This window comes from Asterias amurensis, chromosome 16 (genome assembly GCF_032118995.1).
Source record: "Asterias amurensis chromosome 16, ASM3211899v1".
Lineage (NCBI taxonomy): Eukaryota > Metazoa > Echinodermata > Asteroidea > Forcipulatida > Asteriidae > Asterias > Asterias amurensis.
The window spans coordinates 15,781,378-15,805,756 of NC_092663.1; the positions used below are offsets into that span (position 1 = coordinate 15,781,378).

At 37.4% G+C, this 24,379-nt stretch overlaps 1 protein-coding gene across 2 annotated transcripts; it reads right to left on the reverse strand.

Annotated features, from left to right (window-relative positions):
* Positions 1 to 199: 199 nt before the first annotated feature.
* Positions 200 to 24,117, reverse strand: LOC139948896 (116 kDa U5 small nuclear ribonucleoprotein component-like). Of its 2 annotated transcripts, none has more exons than XM_071947255.1 (26): positions 24,042 to 24,117; positions 22,945 to 23,065; positions 21,904 to 22,057; positions 21,001 to 21,079; positions 20,212 to 20,287; positions 19,703 to 19,768; positions 19,307 to 19,342; positions 18,945 to 19,035; positions 17,749 to 17,998; positions 17,176 to 17,367; positions 16,219 to 16,309; positions 15,073 to 15,208; positions 14,429 to 14,556; positions 13,298 to 13,491; positions 12,163 to 12,274; positions 11,647 to 11,787; positions 10,544 to 10,637; positions 9,452 to 9,542; positions 8,608 to 8,694; positions 7,931 to 8,057; positions 6,417 to 6,504; positions 5,991 to 6,109; positions 5,107 to 5,201; positions 3,895 to 4,048; positions 2,768 to 2,875; positions 200 to 2,355 (listed from the first exon to the last, which is right to left on the reverse strand). In XM_071947255.1, exons 2-26 carry the CDS (start codon positions 23,053 to 23,055, stop codon positions 2,260 to 2,262), a joined length of 2,916 nt encoding a protein of 971 aa, XP_071803356.1. In that variant the 5' UTR covers positions 23,056 to 23,065; positions 24,042 to 24,117; the 3' UTR covers positions 200 to 2,259. The 2 variants fall into 2 exon arrangements, with proteins under 2 accessions (XP_071803356.1, XP_071803355.1); XM_071947254.1 differs by having other exon boundaries at positions 10,544 to 10,633; positions 11,643 to 11,787.
* Between the last annotated feature and the right edge of the window lie 262 nt (positions 24,118 to 24,379).

Consider the following 24,379-nt stretch of genomic DNA (forward strand, 5'->3'; position numbering starts at 1 on the left):
GCACGCCAGCTTCTCGAACACATTATAGCCGCGTTATTCGCAATTCAGCTCTTAGCTGCGAGTATGGATGATTAGCCCCAAAATAATAATTATTATTAAACATATCAAAAATAAAATTATTTTCCAAATGTCAAAAATGTGTTCATTTGAAAAATAATTTGAAACAAAAAATGAAGACACCACTAACTTTCTTGACTAGCAAACTGAGTGTACATATTTACACTTTTAATACAAAAGAACTGTATTCATTTAGGAAAATTATAACAAACATCAATACTTTTTTCATCCAAGCAACATTTAAACTTGTTTATTTATCTCTCAGATGCAAACCCCCAACTATTAAGAGACATGATTTCAAATACAATTTTGGGGGTGAAGCAACTTTTACTGCTGCTCCGGCTCAGTATTACCATAAGGTCATTAGGGCAGTTTTTCCCAGATTTTGGAGCTTCTGGTAAATGTAGTTTACTGATCAAAAGTGGCCTCCAAAGTAATTGCTTGCAAAAAGAAACATTCACTTTCTAAATGAAACAATCATTTGTGGACTTTTGATTTATTCTTATAATATTATGGAAATAATGTTGCAATTAGCGACCTTCCAGTAGTGAGCCAACGATTTCATCTTAGCCTGTGATTGCGAATGCGAAGCGAATTTGACGTGAATTTGACGTCACACCCTCCTTTCGCAGCGATTATTCGCAAGGGAGTAGAGCAGAGTTCAACTGCTGCGAATTGTTCGTTGCGAATGTGTGATGTCAAGATTCGCTTCGCATTCGCATTCGCATTCGCATTCGCAGGAAGTATGAACCCGGCTTTATTCAGATTGAAGGACAAATAGTCCTACTCATTCTGAGATTGTAAGTGCCAAGTTGATAAAGCTGTTATAGATATTTATCTACACCATCAGAAAACAAATGTTTAAAGGCGGTGGACACTATTGGTAATTGTCAAAGACTAGCCTTCACAGTTGGTGTAGTTCAACATATGCATAAAATAACAAACCTGTGGAAATTTGAGCTCAATCGACCATCGAACTTGCGAGATAATAATGAAAGAAAAAACACCCATGTCACACAAAGTTGTGTGTGTTGTGATGGTTGATTTCGAGACCTCAAGTTCTAAATCTGGGGTCTCGAAATCAATTCCGTGAAAAATTACTTCTTTTATTGAAAACTATGGCACTCCAGAGGGAGCCGTTTCTCACAATGTTTTATACCATCAACCTCTCCCCATTACTCGTCACCAAGAAAGGTTTTACGCTAATAATTATTTTGAGTAATTACCAATAGCGTCCACTGCCTTTAATACCCTAAGGGAATGCCTCATTTACAAGTCTACTACAAACTGAACCTCTTATTACAGTATTTACAGATGAGGAAATATTTAAAATTTATCCAACACCACAAAGATTTTCTTAGAAAAATAATTTCAAAGACTGAAATTACACAGAAGTCATTGCCTCTGTTGCCCCGATCTTGGCCTTGGTGCACTCCAAAGAGAATGTTTCCGATCAAGCACATCAGCGTAAGGGTCAAAACTACATTAATCCGACATCCATTAAAACTTGAAGAGGCACTTTGATTTAGGTGTTGTGAAATCTTACCCTTCCAAAAAATTTAGCCCTCCCATTGAAATAATTATGCTAATTACAGACACGCATGCATACAGACACTACTGGTTTGAAATTGCTGTAGATACATCACTAAGGAGATGCATCACACCATCATTAGCCCCATACAAAAGGCATAATGTTCATTTTGCCAACCGGTAGTGCTAGTGCGCACAATGGATGTTCAATTTACATAAAAGAATGGTAAATTTAGAAAGGATTCTCTAAATTGACGTTTCTTAGTTCAATAACATCAAGATTAGCCCATAAGGACTAGCCCATAAGGCTGGTCTAGGTTTAGGTCGTGTCCAAAAGGGCAGTCACAGGTACGGCTAGATTTCAGCGTCCTCGTGCATTAAAGTATAGGACACCCTTAGCAACAGTCGTAGCCGCAGCCGTAAAATAAGATAAAGCTTTATCCAGGCAGGCAGGCGCTTGATCAAATTCCGAACTCTCTACATGGGGTAAGTTCAACATCAAGTCTGGACGCCTAGAGTCGAAAGTTGTTTGCAAAATGGGGGATACAGCTAAAGCTAGATGTGTCATCATGCGTGGAAGTATAGGGCGTCCATAGCAACACCCTTAACAACAGTCATAGCCAGAGCTGTAGCCACAAATTCAGGCAGCGATTTGATCGATCTTCAAACTCTCTACATGGGGTAGTTCAACATCACATCCTGTCGAGCCAACTCCAACAACATAGGATCGTCGAAGAACTTGTTGATGCTGACGTCCTCACTCAATCCCTTCAAAAATAAAAAAGAGGAAGAATTATTTTAAATATTTATAGAGGGTGATTAAAAAAAAAAAAAAAACTAAACCTAGATATGTCCTCCCACATGCGATCACCTGGCCACTGTATAAAGGCTCGGCGGCTACCAGTGGGATTTTGATCTAGCACACATCAATTAAAATCCACTAGACAAGCATGGATTAAAGCTTACAATGGTTACCGCTATAAGTGTGCATTCTCACTTTTACAACAAAACATCTTTTCTAGTTATTGATGCAAAAAATAGTAAATGCCCCGACGTTTTGACCCTAGCAGACTCATCTAAGATTGTATCTCGATTACAAATGCAAAGATTGAAATCCTACATGATGTTAATCCTGCAGACATTCTCTTCTCCCTGCTCCACCCACACCCTATCAACTTACCTTCCTTCGTCGAGTCTTAATCATGAATTCTCTAGCAAGGTGCATGGCAGGTTGTGGTTCTAGAGGTCGAATGATGATACTCTTATCTAAGGGATCACCAGGTACGATCTTACAAAATAAGAAATAATTGAAGAGTATGATAAAAAAACTGCCACAAACATTACACTGAAAAACAAACACTGTGTATATCAGGTTTACAGCATCAGAACCCAATTTCATGAAGCCTGTAAGCACAAAAAACTTGCTAAACACAGAACAATACTGCTTAGCAGAAACAGATACCAGCCAAAAATACTTCAAGTTTGCATTTTTGCGGCCGGTGCCCCACTCGATTTTTTGCTAAGCAAAGAAATTTGTCAAGCAGTATTTTGCGTAAAAGCTTTATGAAAAGGGGCTCAGGTCACAACAGTAATTTTAAAAAACAGTTGAAAAAACACCAGCAGATTCGAGTCGCTTGATTTACCTCCTTCTGGCCAGTACTAAGTATTAGTTCAAATACTTTCAAATTAATGAAGACGAACAGACAAGACTAAACCTGATTATGTCCTCCCACATGCGATCACCTGGCCACTGTATGAAGGCTCGGCGGCTACCAGTGGGATTTTGATCTAGCACACATCAATTAAGATCCATTATACAAGCATGGATTAAAGCTTGCAATGGTACCGCTATAAGTGTGCATTCATGGGAAATAGTTATAATGTTAAATGTTTTTTGTTTCACAAACAGGAAAAAATCAGACCAAATGTATAACGACAATACGATACACATGAACTACTCTGAAGGTCTGAAGTTTGACTCATTTGGGGGGGGGGGGAAGTAGGTTTCTCCTGCTTTGACAGTTTCTGCTAATCAAAATTTTACAGGAGAAAGGTCATTTTGTCTGGTAAACATATTTTGGTTAGCAAAATTTTGTTGTGCTCCTCTACTTCTTTCAAAGCAGCTTGCTGAAAAAGAATTTTGATCAGCAAAATAAAGAGCAGGATACGCATAGTTTTGTAAGCTTAATTTTGTTGCGCTTAATCTACCTTTTGTGCTTAAGCAGCTCCATGAAAGTGGGCCCTGATAACGAGAAAAAAATCTGAATTTAGACAAAAGTCTGCAATTCTCGTCCGAGAGATCCTTACCTGCCAGTGATGGAAGACCGAGAGACAGAACGCCTGCCCCTGAGTGTGAGTTCTCAGATCCGTCTCGAATCCAAACGAGTCAATCGCTGGAATGAAGGCTTTGATTGTATACAATGGTGACCCTGGAACAGGTGCATCTTGGGTAACGTGACCTCTGTCAAATAAAATGTAGCAGCATGGTGAGAAATCATCAAGCAAGATAGCTTACATTTTACACAAAACACAATGTCCACAGATTTACATTAAATTTACACCGTTTGAAGATAATGATAGTAGAAAGCAGACCTTAAAATATTAGTTGCTGAGGTGCTGTAGTTTTTGAGAAATTAGTAAAACAATGTCATGAAAATACGTTTTTACATACTAAAACAATTTTCTTCTCATGATCACTGAGAAGAAAATTATTTTCATGACATTGTTTTACTCATTTCTCAAAATCTACCCCACCTCAGCGAGTCATTTTTTCAGGGAAGCTTTCTACCATCATTATCTTCCAATCATGTAAGTAAAGTGTAAATCTGCAGACATTGTGTTTTTTGTCCTACAAAAAGTACATAGACCCTCTAACCGTATATTTGAGGCAAAATAGTACAATAATTGTTGACTGTAGTCCACCTACTTATCAAAAAGAAACGTGATATAAATAAAGAGATTTTTATTGAAATATTTAAACTAAACCTGAATATGTCCTCCCACGTGCGATCTCCTGGCCACTGTATAAAGGCTCGGCGGCTACCAGTGGGATTTTGATCTAGCACACATCAATTAAGATCCATTAAACAAGCATAAATTTAAGCTTGCAATGGTACCGCTATAAGTGTGCATCCATGGAAATAAATACGTTGCATTTTGCTATTTCACAAACAAGGGTCAAATCCTACCAAGCTAACAGCTGATTTCACAATGACTAGAATATGTATTGTCGTCTAGTTACTGAATCACAATTTCATGATTTGTGCGATTCATATTCATTAAAGATAAAGCAATGTTTGTATGAGTGAGATTGGCTGTTGCATCTTAGTGTTTATATCCCCTTGTGGGACTTTGCCAAGTTCCCTTGATGGGATTCAATTTAACAACCAAACAAACAAAACCACAGCAGCCGAACAAATCACCTCTGGAGTTGACCTAGAGTCAATAAATAAAAATACATCGTTGGAGATAATTTTTTAATAAAAAAAGAGGTGAAAAGCAAATAAAGCACAATACTACCTTCTTCTTGCCAGTACTGTGTAAACTGCAGATACACAATCAGCAGGTGCTTGAACTTCAACAAAACAGTAGGGCTCCATCAGGCGAGGAGTGGCCTAAAAGATATGAATATTCATCCATCATTAATATTCATTAACCAGACATGATTGTAAAGAATACTATGAATACGATCGAGGTGAGATATATTGATAATCGTGTAATCATATGCACCTTGTCATTTCTTTCAAATTTATCAATATTCATTGTCAGTTATACTTTATGACCAATGATCTTTTTGCCAGGAATATAAACATGAATATTCATCAAGCGTTATTATTCAAGAACCAGACATGATTGAACATAAGGAAATAGTGATAACCCTTTAATCATATGCACCTTGTAATAACCATCAAGTTAATGAATATTCATTATCAGTTTTACTTTATGACCAATGACATTACTTTAAGGAATATGAATATGCCAAACTATAAGCCTACAAATGTCCTCCCACATGCGATCACCTGGCCACTGTATAAAGGCTCAGCGGCTACCAGTGGGATTTTGATCTAGCACACATCAATTAAGATCCATTAAACAAGCATGGATTAAAGCTTGCAATGGTACCGCTTTAAGTGTGCAACAACACTACCAGCAAAAAGGATGAGCAAACAACAGCTTAAAAACAGTAACAAGCAATATGTAACAAAATGGAAAATTGGTTGGTAATCCTGTTTTTATCAAGAAAGAAATTTCATGCTAAGCAAATCTTTGTGCTAAGCAGCTCTATGAAATTGGGTCCAGCATGTTTCCTGGAGGCCGCATGTTCCCCCTCTAGTAAATTGTTCTTTGTTCAACCCAAAATTTTCATTTGACTAAATCTTAGGCGTTTAACCATTTTAGCTTACCATAAGGAATGCAGAGTATGCGACTCGTCTTGCTGTAGGAATGATTTGACCTCCACCACGATGGATCGGCTCTCCGGCAATCACAGCATCCAGAATCTTAAACTTCACATTACGAATTGCTGATAGGAATAACAAATAACAATATTAGCTTCAGGGATTGAATTTTACACTTGACAGTTGGGGAGAGATCTTAACTTTTGGCCAGTAGACTCACGACTTTCATGAGACCAAAAGTATTTTAATCATTTACAAACGTATTTTCATTACATTGTTTTACTCCTTTCTCTAAAACTACAGAACCTCAGTAAGTAATATTTGAAGGGAAGCTTTCCACTATCATTATCTTCAAACCCTGTAAGTTCAATGTCAATCTATGGACATTTTGAAAAGGTACCCAAATCCTTTAATTGGAGATTTTTGACTTACGTTCATCACACAGTGGACCTTCCCTTGATCCCCACTGGAATCCTTGCACAATGCTGTCCTTGACGGAGTTCAGTAATGCCTTGTCAACCTGAAATACAATCCATCAAAAATTGTCATTTTAATTACACATCCAACTGCACAATTAATGTCAACAACAGGATAATAGTACATCACAATAATAACTAGTTCTTGTATAGAGCATTTTACAATAACTGTATCAATGCCTTTTACATTGATGGATTAAGAAACACGAAGAATTGTTAAGCATTTGATAACAATAATAATAACAACAAATTCTTATATAGCGCATTTCACAATAAACCGTTTCAATGCACTTTACATTAGTCCCCTGGTCATAGGGCCAATAAACACCCCTTTAATCTTTCTCAGCTCCCATTAAGGAGTATACAGCCCCGAGCTGCCGTGGCGCTCCGAAAGCTTTTCATTCACAATATCAACCTCTACCCTCGCAGGTACCCATTTATACCCCTGGGTGAAGAGAAGCAATTATAGTAAAGTATCTTGCTCAAGGACACAAGTGTCACGACCGGGATTCGAACCCACACTCCAGGGAATTAGCACCAGAACTTGAATTCGATGCTCTAAACCACTCGGCCGTGACACTCTACAATGTGGTAAGAAAACCCAAATTGGGGAAACCCAGGGCGGAGCTGAAAACCCAATCAACGTGAAGGGCTCCGGTCTGAGGCGGGATTCGAACCGGGGTCCACAGAGGTGAAGGCAGGGAAAAATCCACAAGAGGAATACGAACAGACAAGACTAAACCTGAATATGTCCTACCACATGCGATCACCTGGCCACTGTATAAAGGCTCGGCGGCTACCAGTGGGATTTTGATCTAGCACACATCAATTAAGATCCATTAAACAAGCATAGGTATCTTGCAATGGGAACCGCTATAAGTGTGCATTCATGGAAAATAGTAAACATAATGGCACTACGATCTTCACAATCTACTTAAAAGAGGTCTGAAGTTTGATCCCAGTTCTTTATTTGTAATATTTTGTAATGTCTGCTTTGACTTAAATTTTGTTGTTTCACAAAAGGACAAAAATCAGACCTAAAGTTCAAATTTAGAAGCACTATGATATTACACAAACTACTTTAAAGAACTGAAGTTTTAATCTATTTTATAAACAATTTTAGTGATAGATTTCAAGACACTGAATTTTCTTCCAACTCCCACAAGGGATTAAGTCAAATTTTTCACAGGTTTGTTATATCATGTATATGTAGGATTTGAGGCATTGCCTGGTGAGGTATCGATGTATATTTGGTTTGCAGTAACACCATGTGTGTATCTACTTGCCAGGTAGAATTTGTTCTTAGAGAACTGTCTTGTTATCAATCATGTATATGGTTGATCAAACAAAAACATAAACACTGTCTGTAATCTAAAGCTCAAATATAATGACCCTACAGTATACATGAACTACTTTAGAGGAGAGACGATCTCAGTGAACTTTCTTCATAATTGTCGAAGGTTTGTTTACCTCAGATGGGAGCGTATCATCTACCAGAATATTGGGGCCGGTTGCATCAGGACCGAACGCCCAAATAGAACGAGCAGCCAGTAAATCCCAGTCATACTTGGTCTGGAAAAACTCTCCCAAACGTTTCCTAGAGGAATGGGAAAAAAAAGAAGAAAAAAGAGTGAAAAACAGACTAAACTTTTTTAGGAAATAGAATTAGCTGTTGCAAACTGCTAACCAACAAAAGATCTATGGTATAAATGCAAACAATAGTTAATGGCCTGACGTATCAACCTTAGCAGAGTTTTTCTCAAAGGCTTGATTTTTTTGGGGTTAAAAAAAAGACTTCGTTAACTTCAAGAAACAGGCACTTGTCCAATATAATAACTTGCTAGATTTGTCAGTGTATTATTTTGCGTTGTTACATACATTGTTCAAGTCGAAAAGGTATTGCATTCTGCCTTAACAACAAGGCCCCCAGTGGACGATACTGATGCCTACATTCTTCCGGACTGTGAAGGAGGTAATTTGAGCCCCTTGAGTAGGTGGCAGTTGATATGGGTCGATTGTGGAAAATAGCTGGAAAATACGGTTATGGTTAGCCTACACCTTTAATTGGCTGTCTCGCCTTATAATGTTATGCGATCTCACAGAAAGAAAAAAATTATACTTTGTTGATAAAGAATATTTTAAGTTACCTGTTCCAGTTGATTTGTACCACTTCATTTTCGATGTCTTCAGCTAGGCCCTTCTCAAGAGGCTCGGCGATCATTGTTAGCTTGTTCCTGAAAAGAATAAAATAAACAATCTGGTCAACAAATAAACCTGATTGGTTGACAAGCAATCTGATTGATCAACAAATGAATCTGATTGGTCAACAAATGAATCTGATTGGTCAACAAATGAATCAGATTGGTCAACACAAACTAACATTTGATGTGATTGGACAAGACAGTTTGAAAATGAAAGTTTTCTGTCTCTTCCAAAACTGTAATCTTTGAACAATTCATAGACATTCATGAGTTAAACTCATCTAAAATTAATAATCATATGTCCTCCCACATGCGATCACCTGGCCACTGTACAAGGCTCGGCGGCTACCAGTGGGATTTTGATCTAGCACACATCAATTAAGATCCATTAGACAAGCATGGATTATAGCTTGCAACGGTTACCGCTATAAGTGTGCATTTTTCTAATTTACAAAATAAAATCTTCCAGAAGTTCAAAAAATATTTCACTTTGCCACAGGATTCGGAGCCATGTATTGAGAGAGTTGGGACAGGGAGGGACCAAAAAGAACCAACAGCTCCAACAAGATCAATTCGACAGAGCCCTCATGGTTCTTTTTTTTTAAAAGGCAACTGATTAGAGAGTACTCAATCTACAGCTACGACAGGATCAATGCGACAGCGCCCTCATGGTTATATTTTAAAGGCAACTGATTACAGAGTACTCAACCTACAGCTGCGACAGGATCAATGCGACAGCGCCCTCATGGTTCTTTTTTTTAAAGGCAACTGATTACAGAGTACTATTTACTTTTTGTTTGGTGTCTCAGCGAAACATTTCAGAGATGACGTCTCGACCACCGTCTCGCAGAAAGCAACAACTGGATCAGCAACTTTGATATCTGGATAGAAAGCAAAATACAATAACAATTGAAAGACGCAAATACTGAAAAGTATTCAGTAAAAAGCTGGATGTATGTGTTTCAGGCATGGCATTTGGTCCTCAGAACAATTTAAAGAAACATGTCGTGTTGGATCGGACGAGTTGGCCTATAAAAAGCGTTTGTAACCGTTTTTTATAAAATGCATATGGTTGGAAAGATGTCTAAAAAGGAGAATACAATGATCCACACAAGTAAGTTTGCCTCGAAATTGTGTGGTTGTCCTTTTACTGTGCGAACCAACACGGTCGGCCATTTATGGGAGTCAAAAATTTGACTCCCATAAATGGCCGACCGTGTTTGTCGACGAGGTAAAGGAAAACCATGCAATTTCGAGGCATGTTTGTGTGGATCATTGTACTCTACTTTTACAACATCTTTCTACCCATATGCATTTTATATTAAACGGTTACAAACGCTTTTCAAAGACCAACTCGACCAATCCAAGGCAACGTGTTCCTTTAAGAAAATCTTATTGAGTACCAGGGTTGACCTACATGTACATAAGCTGTAGGCTTAGACTTTATTAGACTTTGCATACTATTCAATAACTATTGGTCTGATTTTTTCAAGGGCAAAAAAAAAAAAAAAAATCAGACTAAAGGAGGAACACTATCAAGCCTGCATTATAAAGATCTGAATTTAAAATGAAAATAAAATGTCCTCCCACATGCGATCACCTGGCCACTGAATAAAGGCTCGGCGGCTACCAGTGGGATTTTGATCTAGCACACATCAATTAAGATCCATTATACAAGCATGGATAAAACCTTGCAATGGTACCGCTAAAAGTGTGCATTCTCTAACTTGGCACCAAAATACATTTTCTAGATATTTATGAACAAAAAGGAATGGCCCAACATTTTGACCCTGGCAGAGTCTTAGTCGGAGGCTAAAGGACAAAAAAAAAACACAACACAGAAGGAAGAAAATAGTGCCTGTTATTCTGGTTATATACCTACCTATTTCTGAGTACATTTTCCTAAGGTCATGCATGACACAGTCTAGGTACAACTCGCCCGTTCCGAGAACCACATGCTCACCAGACTCTTCTACCTAATGGAACGAGGAAAATTTAAACAAAACAAAAATCACGACACTGGCATCAAGACATTCATCAAGTTGTACGACCTGGATCTCACTATTAAGGAGCACAAATTAAGACGCTGTCACTTCATAAAACAATTACTTCTGATCTTGCAAGTCCAAAACTTAAAGTTTGAAAACAGTGAACAAATCCAATGCGCAATTGAGCTTAAACTTTCACAGGTTTGTTATTTCATGTATATGTTGGATCACATCAAGTGTGGATACTGGTCTTTGACAATTACCAATGTGACACATGTATTTTTAAGAGTTATTGATACCTTTTGAAGATCAAGTGTTTGGCCATGACATGAATCCCTACTCACTGTGAATGAAAATGTATGTAATTTAATTTACCTGTAGAAGTTTCAGCTTCATAAGTCATCAAGTTTTTGAGAAAAAGGTGAAAATCACAGAGCATTGTTTTCAGGAGAGTCATGACAATGCATTATACATGCTGAAATAATTTTCGTCTCTCCCGACACGAAATATATTTTTATGAAATTGTTTTCGTGAAAATGAAAGTTGCCTTTCTCTACAGCGATATACCAAAAATGTAATCTTTGAACACTTCATATGCATGAACTACACTCATCTGTAAAGAATATTCATATGTTCTCCCACATGCGATCACCTGGCCACTGAATAGAGGCTCGGCGGCTACCAGTGGGATTTTGATCTAGCACACATCAATTAAAATCCACTAGACAAGCATGGCGATCTTGCAATGGGAACCGCTATAAGTGTGCATTTAACTAGTTTACAACAAAAAAATTGTCTCACTGACAACAAAAATATTTTCATGACATTGTTTACTCGTTTCTCCAGAACTACACGAGGTCAGCAAGTAATATTTTAAGGGAACTTTCTACCATCATTATCGATAAACCACATTAGTTCAATGTAAATCTGAGGATGTTTGTGTTTTGTGTTGTACAGAAAGTACCCAAACCCTGTAAGAACAAAGTCATCGACCTACCTTTGTAGTGATGAGAGGATAACTCTTGTTGACCTTTCTTAGTCCGTCCAACATCTTAGGAAGCTCCGAGGGGTTGACCGGCTCTACGGCAATCTTGATTACTGAGCTGGTGTTGAACTTCAGAGGTCGGAAGATATACACCTTGGAGAAAATTTCTTAACATTATTATCCCTTAATCTTGTATCCCTTACTCTTGTTTTTGCATTTTGGTTTGTCCTCGGTTAGTTGTATTAATGTTGTATTGGCCCTTTTAAGATGTTTATAGGTTTATTTCTTGTGTTTGCTTTCTACATGTTATTTTGTACACATTTGTTATTTTGTGTTGTTATATATATTTTTGGGGTTGAACAAAAAATATATATTTTTGTACAATTTGCGTTGTTTTGGTCTAAAAAATAATAATAATAATTATAAGTTCCCTTGTGGTTTATAATATTTGATATAAATAACTGTCAGGAAATAAGGTCTGGACTGAAAATGATGAACTATAGAATAGATGAACTATTTAACAAGTACCTCGTCTAAACCTCTGCTCTCTGTGATTGTTGCCGTCTTTACGATGGGTTCATCAACGCCTTCAATTAAAACCCAGTTTCCTGCTGGTACTCTGTTTACTTCAATCTTGTATCTATGGCAACAAATATATTATACGTCAAAAATCAAAGTAATACGCCTGTGATTTTGTTTTCTTAACAGAACTCGGGAAGTAATGAGTATACAGTGGTAACACACGGCGGTGTAAGGGTAAAACCAAAATTAATATTACGTATCCCCAATGCAAATTTAACATCTATTAAAATTGCTCAACCAATCCATCTTCATATGTATATTAATGTGATAATTATTCATAACCACTACCGAATATTCATGATATGTCCTCCCACATGCGATCTCCTGGCCACTGTATAAAGGCTCGGCGGCTACCAGTGGGATTTTGATCTAGCACACATCAATTAAGATCCATTAGACAAGCAAAGATTAAAGCTTGCAATGGTTACCGCTATAAGTGTGCATTTTTTTTTATAACAACAGTATTTATATAGCACCTAACACCTTCAGAAGAATGTCTCTAAGCGCTCAGAAGAACAACAAGAAAATCACATATACAATGAATTTAAGAGAAATATTTTGAGAAGAGTCTTGAAATGTAAGATAGTTGTAGCTTGTTTGATGTGTAGAGGGAAATTGTTCCATATGAGGTCCAGCAAACTGAAACTTTGCTCACCCTATGTTTAGGTATCAAAAATTTGGATAACAAGAGTGTCTTTATAGCGAGGTTTGCACCATGTAATGATAATCTCTAATAGAGTTGGGGGGGGGGGGGTTCTTGAAAAGAACCATTCGTTTCAACTCGCTCACGAGGCTCTGATCGTCTTCTGGAGAAAAAAAAGGTGTCTTTGTATGACCAACGTTCCTTTCCGTCTCTCTTAAATCTTAATCTTCAAATTAACTCTTTATTTACTCACCATGCTTCTGATATACACAACTTTTAGACGACACTAATCCGCAAGGTTTTTTCTTCTTTCTTGTTCTTTTTTCTTGTCTAATTTTCTAGTTTTCCCTTGTAATAACCATGCAATTCAGCAGACAGCTGCGAATTGGGCTATACAAATAATAAGAAATATGAAAAAATATATGAATATTTACTTACCTTGCTTCTGAGATCCACAGTCTTCCGACGAGACTTATCCTCGAGTCTTCCTCGTCCTCGATGGTGTAATTCTCACCAAGGATTCTCACTTCCTGGTTAGCGTTGATGGTGCCGCTCATTACCCGCCCAAAAGCATGGAAGCTTACTCCATCCTCTGTGCTGTACATCTTAGTTGTGTGGAGCATCAGTGGACCCTATGTTAACGAGAATTAAAAATTAATGCCTAAACATTGGCAAAGTGGCGTACCTAGGTAGGTCATTTTAGCAAATAACAAACCTAGTGATTCAACCATTACACTTGTAAGTGTAATTACAAAACTACTGCGTATAAGTTCTGAAACTTGCTGAAAATGTTAACAGCAACCATTACACTTATTAGTGTAATTACAAAACTACTGCGTATAAGTTCTGAAACTTGCTGAAAATGTTAACAGCAACCATTACACTTATTAGTGTAATTACAAAACTACTGCGTATAAGTTCTGAAACTTGCTGAAAATGTTAACAGCAACCATTACACTTATTAGTGTAATTACAAAACTACTGCGTATAAGTTCTGAAACTTGCTGAAAATGTTAACAGCAACCATTACACTTATTAGTGTAATTACAAAACTACTGCGTATAAGTTCTGAAACTTGCTGAAAATGTTAACAGTAATGAGTATATCAATAATTTATAGACAATTGTTTTTGCAAAAATGTATGATTTTTTTCAGTTAGGTTAGTTCTTAGTGAGATCGAAAAAATATATTAAATTTAAATATGAATAATTTATATATTCATGACATGTCCTCCCACATGCGATCACCTGGCCACTGTATAAAGGCTTGGCGGCTACCAGTGGGATTTTGATCTAGCACACGTCAATTAAGATCCATTATACAAGCATGGATTAAAGCTTGCAACGGTCACCGCTAGAAGTGTGCATTCATGAAAAATAGTTATAAGATGAAATAAAATGGCACTTCATACACATTCTTCAAATCCTATTCATGTACATCGGAGTTTGATGAATGTTCATTTCAGTCTTTATAAATCACACACGATATTTGGTCCTTCGGAAAAAGAAGAAATAATTAAAACAAGATAGAGAAACTTTTTTTATGAAAATAAAATGTCTAGTGGCGCACCTCGGGATCGCATTCCACCATGGTGTCAGCCAAGTCCGAGTCCATGGGTCCGGTGTAAAGATGCTCAATCTTCTTTTTTGCAACTGCAACTGGAGACGGGATGTGCTTCACGCACATATCCACCAACCCTGGAGACAAAATCACAAAAAAATCTCATAAGAACATAGTGCCTTCATGGTCTGACACTAATTTAAGCAGGCAGTGAGCAGACTGGTGCAAAGGGCCCCAACTCAGGGCCACTGTTCCCGTGGCAGACCACAAAACACCTATGGCACCTGTATGACACCTTTATGCTCGGCATTGACTGAATAAAACTGAATTTTTTGTACCAAAATATAACAAATATCTCCTGATACATGTATGTCCTCCCACATGCGATCACCTGGCCACTGTATAAAGGCTCGGCGGCTACCAGTGGGATTTTGATCTAGCACACATCAATTAAGATCCAATAAACAAGCATGGATTAATGCTTGCAATGGTTACCGCTATAAGTGTGCATTCATGGAAAAATAGTTATATTCAACTGAATTTTATTCTAATTCAAGCTTAAAGACAGCTCTAGAATTGAGAAAGTATTTCTTCCACTTACAAAATTTCTTTTTCCTTTTTTGGCTTTCCAGTTTAGTTGAAATTATTCTCACCTGTAAAATCGCCAAAGAATTTACTGCAGACGAGTTTGAGGAGCGGTCTAATGTTCATCTTCATCTCTTCCTTAGTGAGATGGATTCCCAGCTCATCCAGAACACCTGGTAATGTTGAATCTACATCTCCTACAACCTGTTATAAGAAATCAATTATAATATACAAGTTCTTCAGTTTTTCACTTCCAGCTCAACTTCAGTTGCCGACACATCTGACATTTTCCAAAAGGTATGTTTTAGGGTCCCCCCTTGATATCAGTTTTTTCTTGTTTATTTTATCACTTAAAATACATTATTCAATGGACACACATAACCATTGTGACGCCACCTTGGCTAGTTTTATCATAGGTATTGTTTGAAGCTTTGCATGGTGTGTATAAATAGGAAGAAACTATAACTAAATATTAAACTTACAGGAACAACTATGTGTATATCTCTTCTGTGGGAGTGTTGGCTCTGAAAAGAGCTGGTATGGTCTTGACGCTTTGAACAGTATACTCTGCTCATCCTTTTTCTCCTAAAGATGAGCAGAGTATACTGTTTGAAACGATGAGATCACACCGGCTCTTTTTAGAGCCAACACTCACACAAAGAAAAATTTTTCACATGGTTGTATCCGCAAGTTTACTATTGATTTGTAGTTTCTTCGTATTTACATAACAGTTACCAGCCAGGCTCCTCATGAGTGTTGCTCATGCCTACATCCTTACTACAGACTGCTTAGAGGGTAACCCTAATTCAGCCCAAGGAGTGGATGGCAACGTGATTTGTGTTGATAACCCAAATCAGTTATGTGAAGCCCTCAGTGGCTGACCGTTGTTTAGCTGTTGGTTATCCGCCAACATTCTTTTATCGTGGTATTTAAACATAAGTATAAACCTTGTTGTTTCATCTCTCACAGAGGCGAAGATGCGTTCATCTGCTCTGAGTTGGGCATTCAGACTCTATGCCATAATCACTGATGTTAGGTGATATCTCACAAACAAATTTTTGGGGAAAAAAATCGCAGACTTAACAACCCCACTTTTTATCCTCACATGCAAAAAATACCTCCACAAAATTTCTTAAGCAACCAAGGAAACAAAATAAGCAGCAATATTTGATCCTTGGTATGAATTGTCGGGAAAAAAAACCCCAAGAACTTACCTGTGCAAAAAGTTTGTACATCGGTTCAAGTATGAACTCCACAAAACTACGCTGTGCAGTACTGACTGGAGACTTCTTAGTAAACTTCCGTCTACAAAATATGAAGAAAATATAACAGCAATTATTTAATTTTTGGGGTTGAACAAAGAATTGACTAGAGTGGGATTTGAACCAACGACCTCCGGATTAACGTGTCGGCGCTCTACCAACTGAGCTATCTAGCCCTATATTGGCTGTGTCCCTATTTCGTCAATATCTTTGTTCAGGGGTGCCAGTCAGAAGCCATACAACTGTTAACCGTTAACTGCCATGTAGCCAGGGATCACACCCAAATTACGATACAACTTGGGAAGCGGCAGCCAGGGGATCACCTTTAAAAGGGGATGCGACTTCTTTGTTGAACCCCCAAATATCATTTAAAAATTTACCCAGTCAGTTTCCCTTGTGGTTTATATTGATAGCAATTATTTAAATGAGAAACCAATATTTAAAGAGAATAAAATAGAAGTTAATGTTTAATAAAAATGTATACGTTTGTTAATTACTCTTGAAATTAATGGCAATAAATAGTTACAAGGTAAGAAGTACAGCAGCTTTTGATATAGTATTATGCATTTTCAGAATCATTTCACTTTGAAATGATTAATATACAAAGTTTTTATCCCCCAAAATTCAAATCTTAGAAGGGTTACTCAAATTGTGTATTCCAATTAAAGATTATTTTTCCCGCTTGGACATATTTTTGCTATGGATTTATCGGCGATATATCTTAAAAACAAACCACCTTCTGAAGTGAAGTTTTTATAGGTTATTTTTTATAGTAAATATATCTACATTTGTTACGGATTAAAACAATCAATCAGTTAAAAACAACAAAGGTATAATTTCTCTTTAATTAAATGAAAACACTTTTTTTAGTGGGGGGGGGGGGGGGAGAGGAAGGGGGAGAGAACTTACGTCTTTGGGTTGAAGTAGATATCTCCCCATAGCCTCTTGGCAAACTCTTGATACTCGATACCTCCGTAGGTATCTGCGTAGATCTTAGCGAACGATTGCAACGTGAAGCACACACTGTACTGTGAGCTGGCAAAACAGACGTTGCCTAGCAACGGCGACACCATCAGGGGTTCTGCCTCATCAGAGAACACACTGCAAAAGATGAGAAAGAGAAAAATGAAGATTTTCTTGAGAACTAGAACAGATGCGTAGGATTTGAAACTTTGCATGGAGGGAGTATAATCAGATGAGGTTTGCGATAGCACCATGTGTAAATCTCTTTGGAGTAGTGTTCTGAAACAAACCAGTGGTTAAAAACTCAACATTTCGATCAGTATGCTCTGATCATCTCCATTCTCCTGAAGATGACACCACCGGTTCTTTCCAAAACCAACACTACTCAAAAGATATTTACACATGGTGCTTCCAAAAAAAATCACCAGTTTCTAGTAAAAATTCAAAAAGATCAAACCTGGAGTATGAGTAGAGGATGGAAGAGTTTTTATAATCTTTGCAGTCTGGTACCCTACTCACCTCAAAATCCCATTAATCTCTGTGATAATATTTCTCAGTTTGTAATAGGCGTCCGCAGGTGGGAGTTTCAACTCCAGCACCAGTCTATCAACTTTATTGATGCATATGGTGACAGCGAGCTGTTCCTGTATGGCGTGTTTGATGAGACGCTCCGTGTTCAACATGACGCCCTCCGCAGCATCCACGAAGATCACTACACCGTCGCTGAGACGGAATGACGCTGTGACTTCATCAGAGAAATTTACATGACCTGAATGCAGAATATTAGAAAGAAGTTCTACTTAATTATTTGTTATAGATACTCATGACTAGAAAATAAATGCAACACTCTGATAACAGGCTGTTCTAGTAGTCCCTTGATGTTTGTTTAAAATAAATTTATAGCAGAGGAAAGTTTGATGATTTTGTTAAACAACTTATTTTTTTCTGCTTACAATAATACTTAAAGGATTTGGGTGCTTTTTCAAAATGCCCATAGATTTACATTAAACTTACAGGGTTTGAAGATAATGACAGTGGAAAGCTTCCCTTCAAATATTACTTACTGAGGTGCTGTAGTTTTTGAAAAATGAGTAAAACAATGTCATGAAAAAAAGCTTGTAAATGCTTAAAATAATTTTCGTCTCATGAGACTAAAATTATTTTCATGACATTGTTTTACTCATTTCCCCAAAACTACAGCACCTCAGCACTTAATATTTCCAGGAAAGCTTTCTACTATCAGTATCTTCAAACTGTGTAAGTTTAGTGTAAATTTGTGGACATTGTGTTTTGTGTCCTACAAAAGTTACATAGACCCTTTAATTAGCAAACAAACATTCTTGTTCTTCTGGTTAATATGTTCAAGACTCAAAACTTACACTGGACTGCAAGCCAGGGGCTAGTGATTTTAGTTTATCTGTTAAAACTGTGTTCTCATTTAGATTCTAGTCTTGTAAACAAAGTTCTGGTCCAGTATAATTTTTTAGCGACTAACCCCTGTGGTCTTGAGGATTTTCCGCCCAAATTAAATATTCCGTAATTTTGAAAACATATTTTCAGTACAGGACTTCAACCAGGCTGATAGTGAATAAGCCAGAGCCAAAGCCTAAGCCATGGGTTCAAGCCATTGTATAAAAAGCCTCTGGTGCACTAGAAACTAGACAAGTAAAGTTGTAATGTGAGAAGTAAACCAAATATTATTGTCTTTCACTCACCGGGTGTGTCCATGATGTTCATTAGGTAATGTTTGCCTTTACTGTCCGGCATAACTAACGTAACAGGCTGGGCCTTGATGCTTACACCCCTCTGTAAATAATGGAAGAGGCCAAAGTTAACAAGGGTCAATACAATTCATCATCTATATTTTTTTAATATTCCATATCAGTTATGAAATCAATACGTTGTTCATACGAGTCGGAAGGTATGAATGCTCTTAGAATACTACCTAACGTTGCTTTATTTCCAATCTCATCTCAAAACTTTTAACCAGACGTTAGGGTATCATTAGTTTCCCCATGGTCTCAATGCAATAACAACTTCAGGCAAACCCGTGGAAAACATCTAGAACAAAACTTACCTCTTGTTCTGTGAAGAGTGTATCTGTGTATCTGATCTGAAATTGGAACAAAATTGAAACAAATTTATTTAAGTCAGAAGATCTGGGAAAAGTAAAAAAAAAATAAAAATTGAAATGCAAAAAAAAAACCTAAAACAATTTATTCCCTTGCTGCCGCTTCCCAGGCTGTATCGTAAACTTGGGTGTGATTCCTGTCTGAACGGCAGCTAAAAGTTGCAAGGCTTCTGGATCCCCCTCCCGAGCAAAGATATTGAGTTATAGAGAGACTGCCAACATAGGGCTGGATTGCTTAATTTGTAAAGTTAATCCAGAGGTCATTCCCACTCCAGTCAATTGTTCTTTGTTCAACCAAAACAATAAAACAAATATAAAAAAATTAAAAAAACATCAACTTACCCCTCCGTCTTCTTTGGCTTGTAATTCTGGATGAGTTTGCTCCATTAGGCAATCAACAAATGAAGTCTGAAAACAAAAACACAGGACGTGATTCCTATATCAGGCTTATTTCCACAGTGGAATTACAGTTTAATTATTCTCCCCACAGGTTGGACATTTGTCAAATACGCATGATTCACAAACATTTTGGTTGATACGCAGACATTGTTTAAAAAAAAAAAAATGCTTTAAATTTGATTAAAAACAGCATATATGAAATGCTCTAGATTGCACAGACAGGCTTTTAAAACCAAGATAAATACAAAATCGACAACATTCCAGACCTTCTAAGATGTTAATGAATGAAGGATGGGATATAAAAATGTTTGACTGTATTTAATAGATGATAAATTCAGCGTGCCTCAGCCAAATGAACAACAAAAGTGAGTCCAGAATGCCTCACAGTTCTAAAAAAAAACCTGTGGCAAACCCTGTCAATGTTACCCGCCGAGTATTTAAATAATTTTTACCTTGCCATTATGCAGATGACCAGCTAATGTGACGTTTCTAATGAGCTCTGCGTTGTCCATCATGTCTGCCAGGAATCTGAACATAAAAATAGTCACAATTTAAAAAGGTTCTGATTTATGGATGGGTTAAAAATACATCATTTGATTGGTGTAATCTTTTATGAAACTTCTAAGATTCAAAAGAAGGACAGATGTGAATTTTTAGACTGTATTTGATAGTTGTTAATTTTGCATCAGGGATAAAATATACTATTTAGTTTTTGCCCTTACACCAATTTATATTAGGCACTGGTGTATTCAGTGCTTCAGTGGGAACATTTCTGCTGTAGACATCTGATATTATGAGTTATCACACAAGTGCGAGTGGATCACGGAAAAATATAGCACTTCTGCGTCCCATATCCAACGAGGCCAAAGGCGCGCTATATTTTTTTCGTATTCAACGAGCGCACGTGTTATAAAGAATTTATCTTCCAGTTTTACGTCAGTTTATAATGTAATTTTTGCACTGTCCATATACGGAGCGTGACGCATTGACATTCACAATATGCACTGTGCAATAAAACCAGAGGAAGTAGTACATCAGTTTTTATACCATCTCCAGTTCAAGCATCTGATTGGTGGATTAGTGCTTACTGGAAGATAAAGCATGGTAAAGGCTGTTGGTTCAATCCCACCAAAGTGATATACCTGAGAATGTATATTTTGAGTTATAATCAAATATGTCCAGTGCCTTTAACACACATTAGTGTAAGGGTCAAAACAGGTTAAGAGTTTGCTTTTACTTACTCCATGTCGTAGGTGGTCACAGGTAATTCTTGTTCTGTCATTGTAAACTTCTTCTGTTTCACCGGTGCGATTATAGGATCTAAAAAAAAGAAAAAACAGTTTACTTTATTTTTCAAGACAAAAGACAAATATTCAGTGCTGTTGTCTTTTTGATAAAGTTAATTCTTCTTGCATAAATGCTTGTCCAGGCCTCTAACTGGAACCAGTGATGCACTCTTTGCATCTAATGTAAGAGGCAATATTTGATTTTAGTTTCAAGTCAATACATCATTGCAATAAGGAGTTATGACCACTTAAGGTTTTCATTGTTTCAGCTCATTCAACTGGAACCAGTGTTCTTTATTTTTCCAGACAAAGAACAAAATCTTAAGAGCTGTCCTTTTGAGAAAGTTACTAAATTCTTGCACATGCTTGTCCAGGCCTCGAAATAATCCAATGCAACCACAGCAAATGGCAGTAATCTCATGACTGGACAAGTCCAGCGGTTTTTGTTCAAATGTTGACTTTCAGTCTGATAAAAATATTTCAATTCTGTTGAGTTTTGACGAATACTAACCCGTAGAATTGCAAAGGTTGTGGGTTCGAATCCTACCCGAGTAATATGCCTATGATTTTTTAACAGAACTAGTATTGGGCAAGTATTGAGTATACAGAGCTAACACACATCGGTGTATATGGGTAAGAACCAAAAATGAATAACTCGTAGTGCTTGTTCAAATAAAATTGGTTCAAATGTTAAACTTTGTAAGTACTTTTTCCTTCTCTCATTTCAATTCTGGTCTTGTAAAACAAATTCCGGTCCAGTAAACATTTTGATCTTGTGGATTTTCACCCCAACTTCAAGTCCTGCTACATGCAGCAACATAATAAAGATCACAATGTTTCTTCACTTTTATCCTTTACCTGTGAGAGGTTGTGTGTCTTCTTCATGTACAATTGTCTCCACATCGGGACCGTAAACCTCCTCGGCCGTTGGGTAATATTTCTTATCTTCATGGAGAACGACAGCCTGCGAGATATCGCCCGATTCCATTGGCTCTTCATCATCGTCGTCATCCTGTATTGTCAAGAAAGAAAATCATTCATTAAAGTTAAAAATGTACTTTTATCTTCGGTCATGGGTTACCAATACATGAGGTAGGCCTTGCTTTTAGTCTTTTTGGGAATGAGCACCAGTACCAATGCTTGGGTTTTACCAGATTTTACCAGGTTTCCTCATGACTTTCACAGACTTACAACGGCAATTGATTGCTACAATTGAATTGGTACCAGACTGATTTACTCGTCTCCAGAGGAAAGTGTTAAATTTAAGGTGAGCCCTCCCCTTGGACTGGTGTTCTTAAGTCCCAAATGGGGTCGTTGGGGACTTACTCTACTCCTAGAACTTTGAGGTCGTTCTGCTATCATCTCCACAAACCTCATAAGTCATCACTTACAAAGGATGTCAGACAACTCGTCCATCAGACAACTCAAATTTGAGACAACTGGACGGATACCCGAGACAAGTCAATGGTTGAACGGTCGACCTCTGTCAATGTTAACACGAATTTCATGTAAACTCTAACCCTAACCCTTACCCTAACCCTTACCCGCCACCCCCCTTCCCGGCCTTGTGCCGACTTGTCTTGGTCCCAAGTCAAGTTGTCTGACAGTTGAAAAAATGTCCGTTGAGTTGTCCGAACGATCGAGCTGTCTCAACCGTCGAGTGAGTTTGAACGGTCGAGTGGTCCGACGGACGAGTTGTCTGAACACCCTTACAAAATCCTATTCAAAACTTGTTGCCCATACTGTTATGCATCTTCAGTTCCCTATTGAAAACGTTAAGGGCAAAAAGTTTTGAATGAATTTTGTACATAATAATCTATGACTTATTCAGGTTCTTGGAGACGATAGCAGAAAGAACCTCATAGTTCTAGGACTAGGTAGGACTAAGAGTAGTCTTACCCCATCTAACTGAGGTTCTGGTCGTTCTTCCTCCGACTCTTCATCTTCAGAGTCACTCTCGAGTTCTGGGCCGATGTAGTTGCCGAACTCATCATACAGATCGGCATCCATGGTGAAAATTCTGCAATTGAATTTAAAAACAACAAAGTTTAGTGTGTGTCACTGTCATAAGTTAGTAAAAAACTCAAAAAATTGTTTTGTATTTGACTTTGTAGGACAAGTAACAACTTTTTTATTTTTTATTTTTATTTTTATTTTATAGACAAAGAATAAGATAATTTCAAGATCAATTTGAAAACCAACTCTCACATGTCTCACTCAAATCCAGGATAATTCCAACAGCCCCAAACCTCTTCTCTGATTTTTTTCTGAAGAAATTTGGTGACAACCCCCTCCCCCCATATCCAGTTGTGCAGAGCACTCAAGATCAAAGCGCTGGAAAAAGCAAATTAGTTTAACTTTTAATAAAACGTATTGCATTTTGTTGTAGAATAATAAAATATAATTAAAACCAATCAATTCATTATTTATTTTTATTTTTAATTCTAATTTTCTATTTTTATGGATAACTTTCCATATGGCGCCACCAATTTTTCACTCATTTTTATAAAAAGAGATATCTCATTGAGGTAAATTAGATACTATATGATTTCATATCGAATGAAAAAGTGGTGGCGCCATCCATACAGAAACTTTTTCATTTTTATTTTTAAAATATAGACAAAGATTTCATTTTTCAAGAAGATCGACTCTCTCACTCAAGGGAGTCCAATCCAAGTCTCTAAAATTATACCTCTCCGAGTGACGTGCCCCAACTTCCAGTTGTGCAGCCCCAGCACCCCCCCCCCCCCCCCCCCCCACCACCCACCCTCTTGCACATACCACCGGCAACGTTATATTAGCCGATCCGGCTGGTTTCTTTATCAAAATCTAATCTGATGTTCATCATCATGATCAAAATGATGACGATGCAAATGCAACGAAGCAGGTTTCTTCACAGTGCAATTTTCACTATAACCAAATTCTAAGCAATGACCACTTGTAGGGTAAAAACTATCGCAAATCAAACCATAATATAACACAAACCAACCACTTACAAAGCACTTTATTGCAGCAATTTCCACAAAGATGACGCCAAACGATGCACACACGTTTTGCTCTTAACTGTTTGTGTAAAATGCGCCATGTGGCTGAACTCGTTCCACCTAAAGTACACAATTCCTGTTGATTGGTACAAGGAACTAGACTTCTAAATGCACTGGTGTCCAAGACGGGTGGTATTACTTTGTGTACAGTTTACACAGGGAACCAGTCAAACGCTAAAGACAAATTTGTCGATAGAGGGGGCTACAACCATTTATTGGTATCGTCTGCTTTTTTTTGTAGGAAAAAATTGAAAGAAAAGTATTGAAGACAATTCAAAACACTACTTTTG

Coding starts and splice junctions, on each gene's coding strand:
- LOC139948896 (XM_071947255.1), bottom strand. CDS start 23,055: ATGGATGCCGATCTGTATGATGAGTTCGGCAACTACATCGGCCCAGAA. Junction 19,036..19,306: donor CACTCTTCACAGAACAAGAG/GTAAGTTTTGTT, acceptor CATTATTTACAG/AGGGGTGTAAGCATCAAGGC. Junction 15,209..16,218: donor TGTACAAACTTTTTGCACAG/GTAAGTTCTTGG, acceptor TTCTTATAACAG/GTTGTAGGAGATGTAGATTC.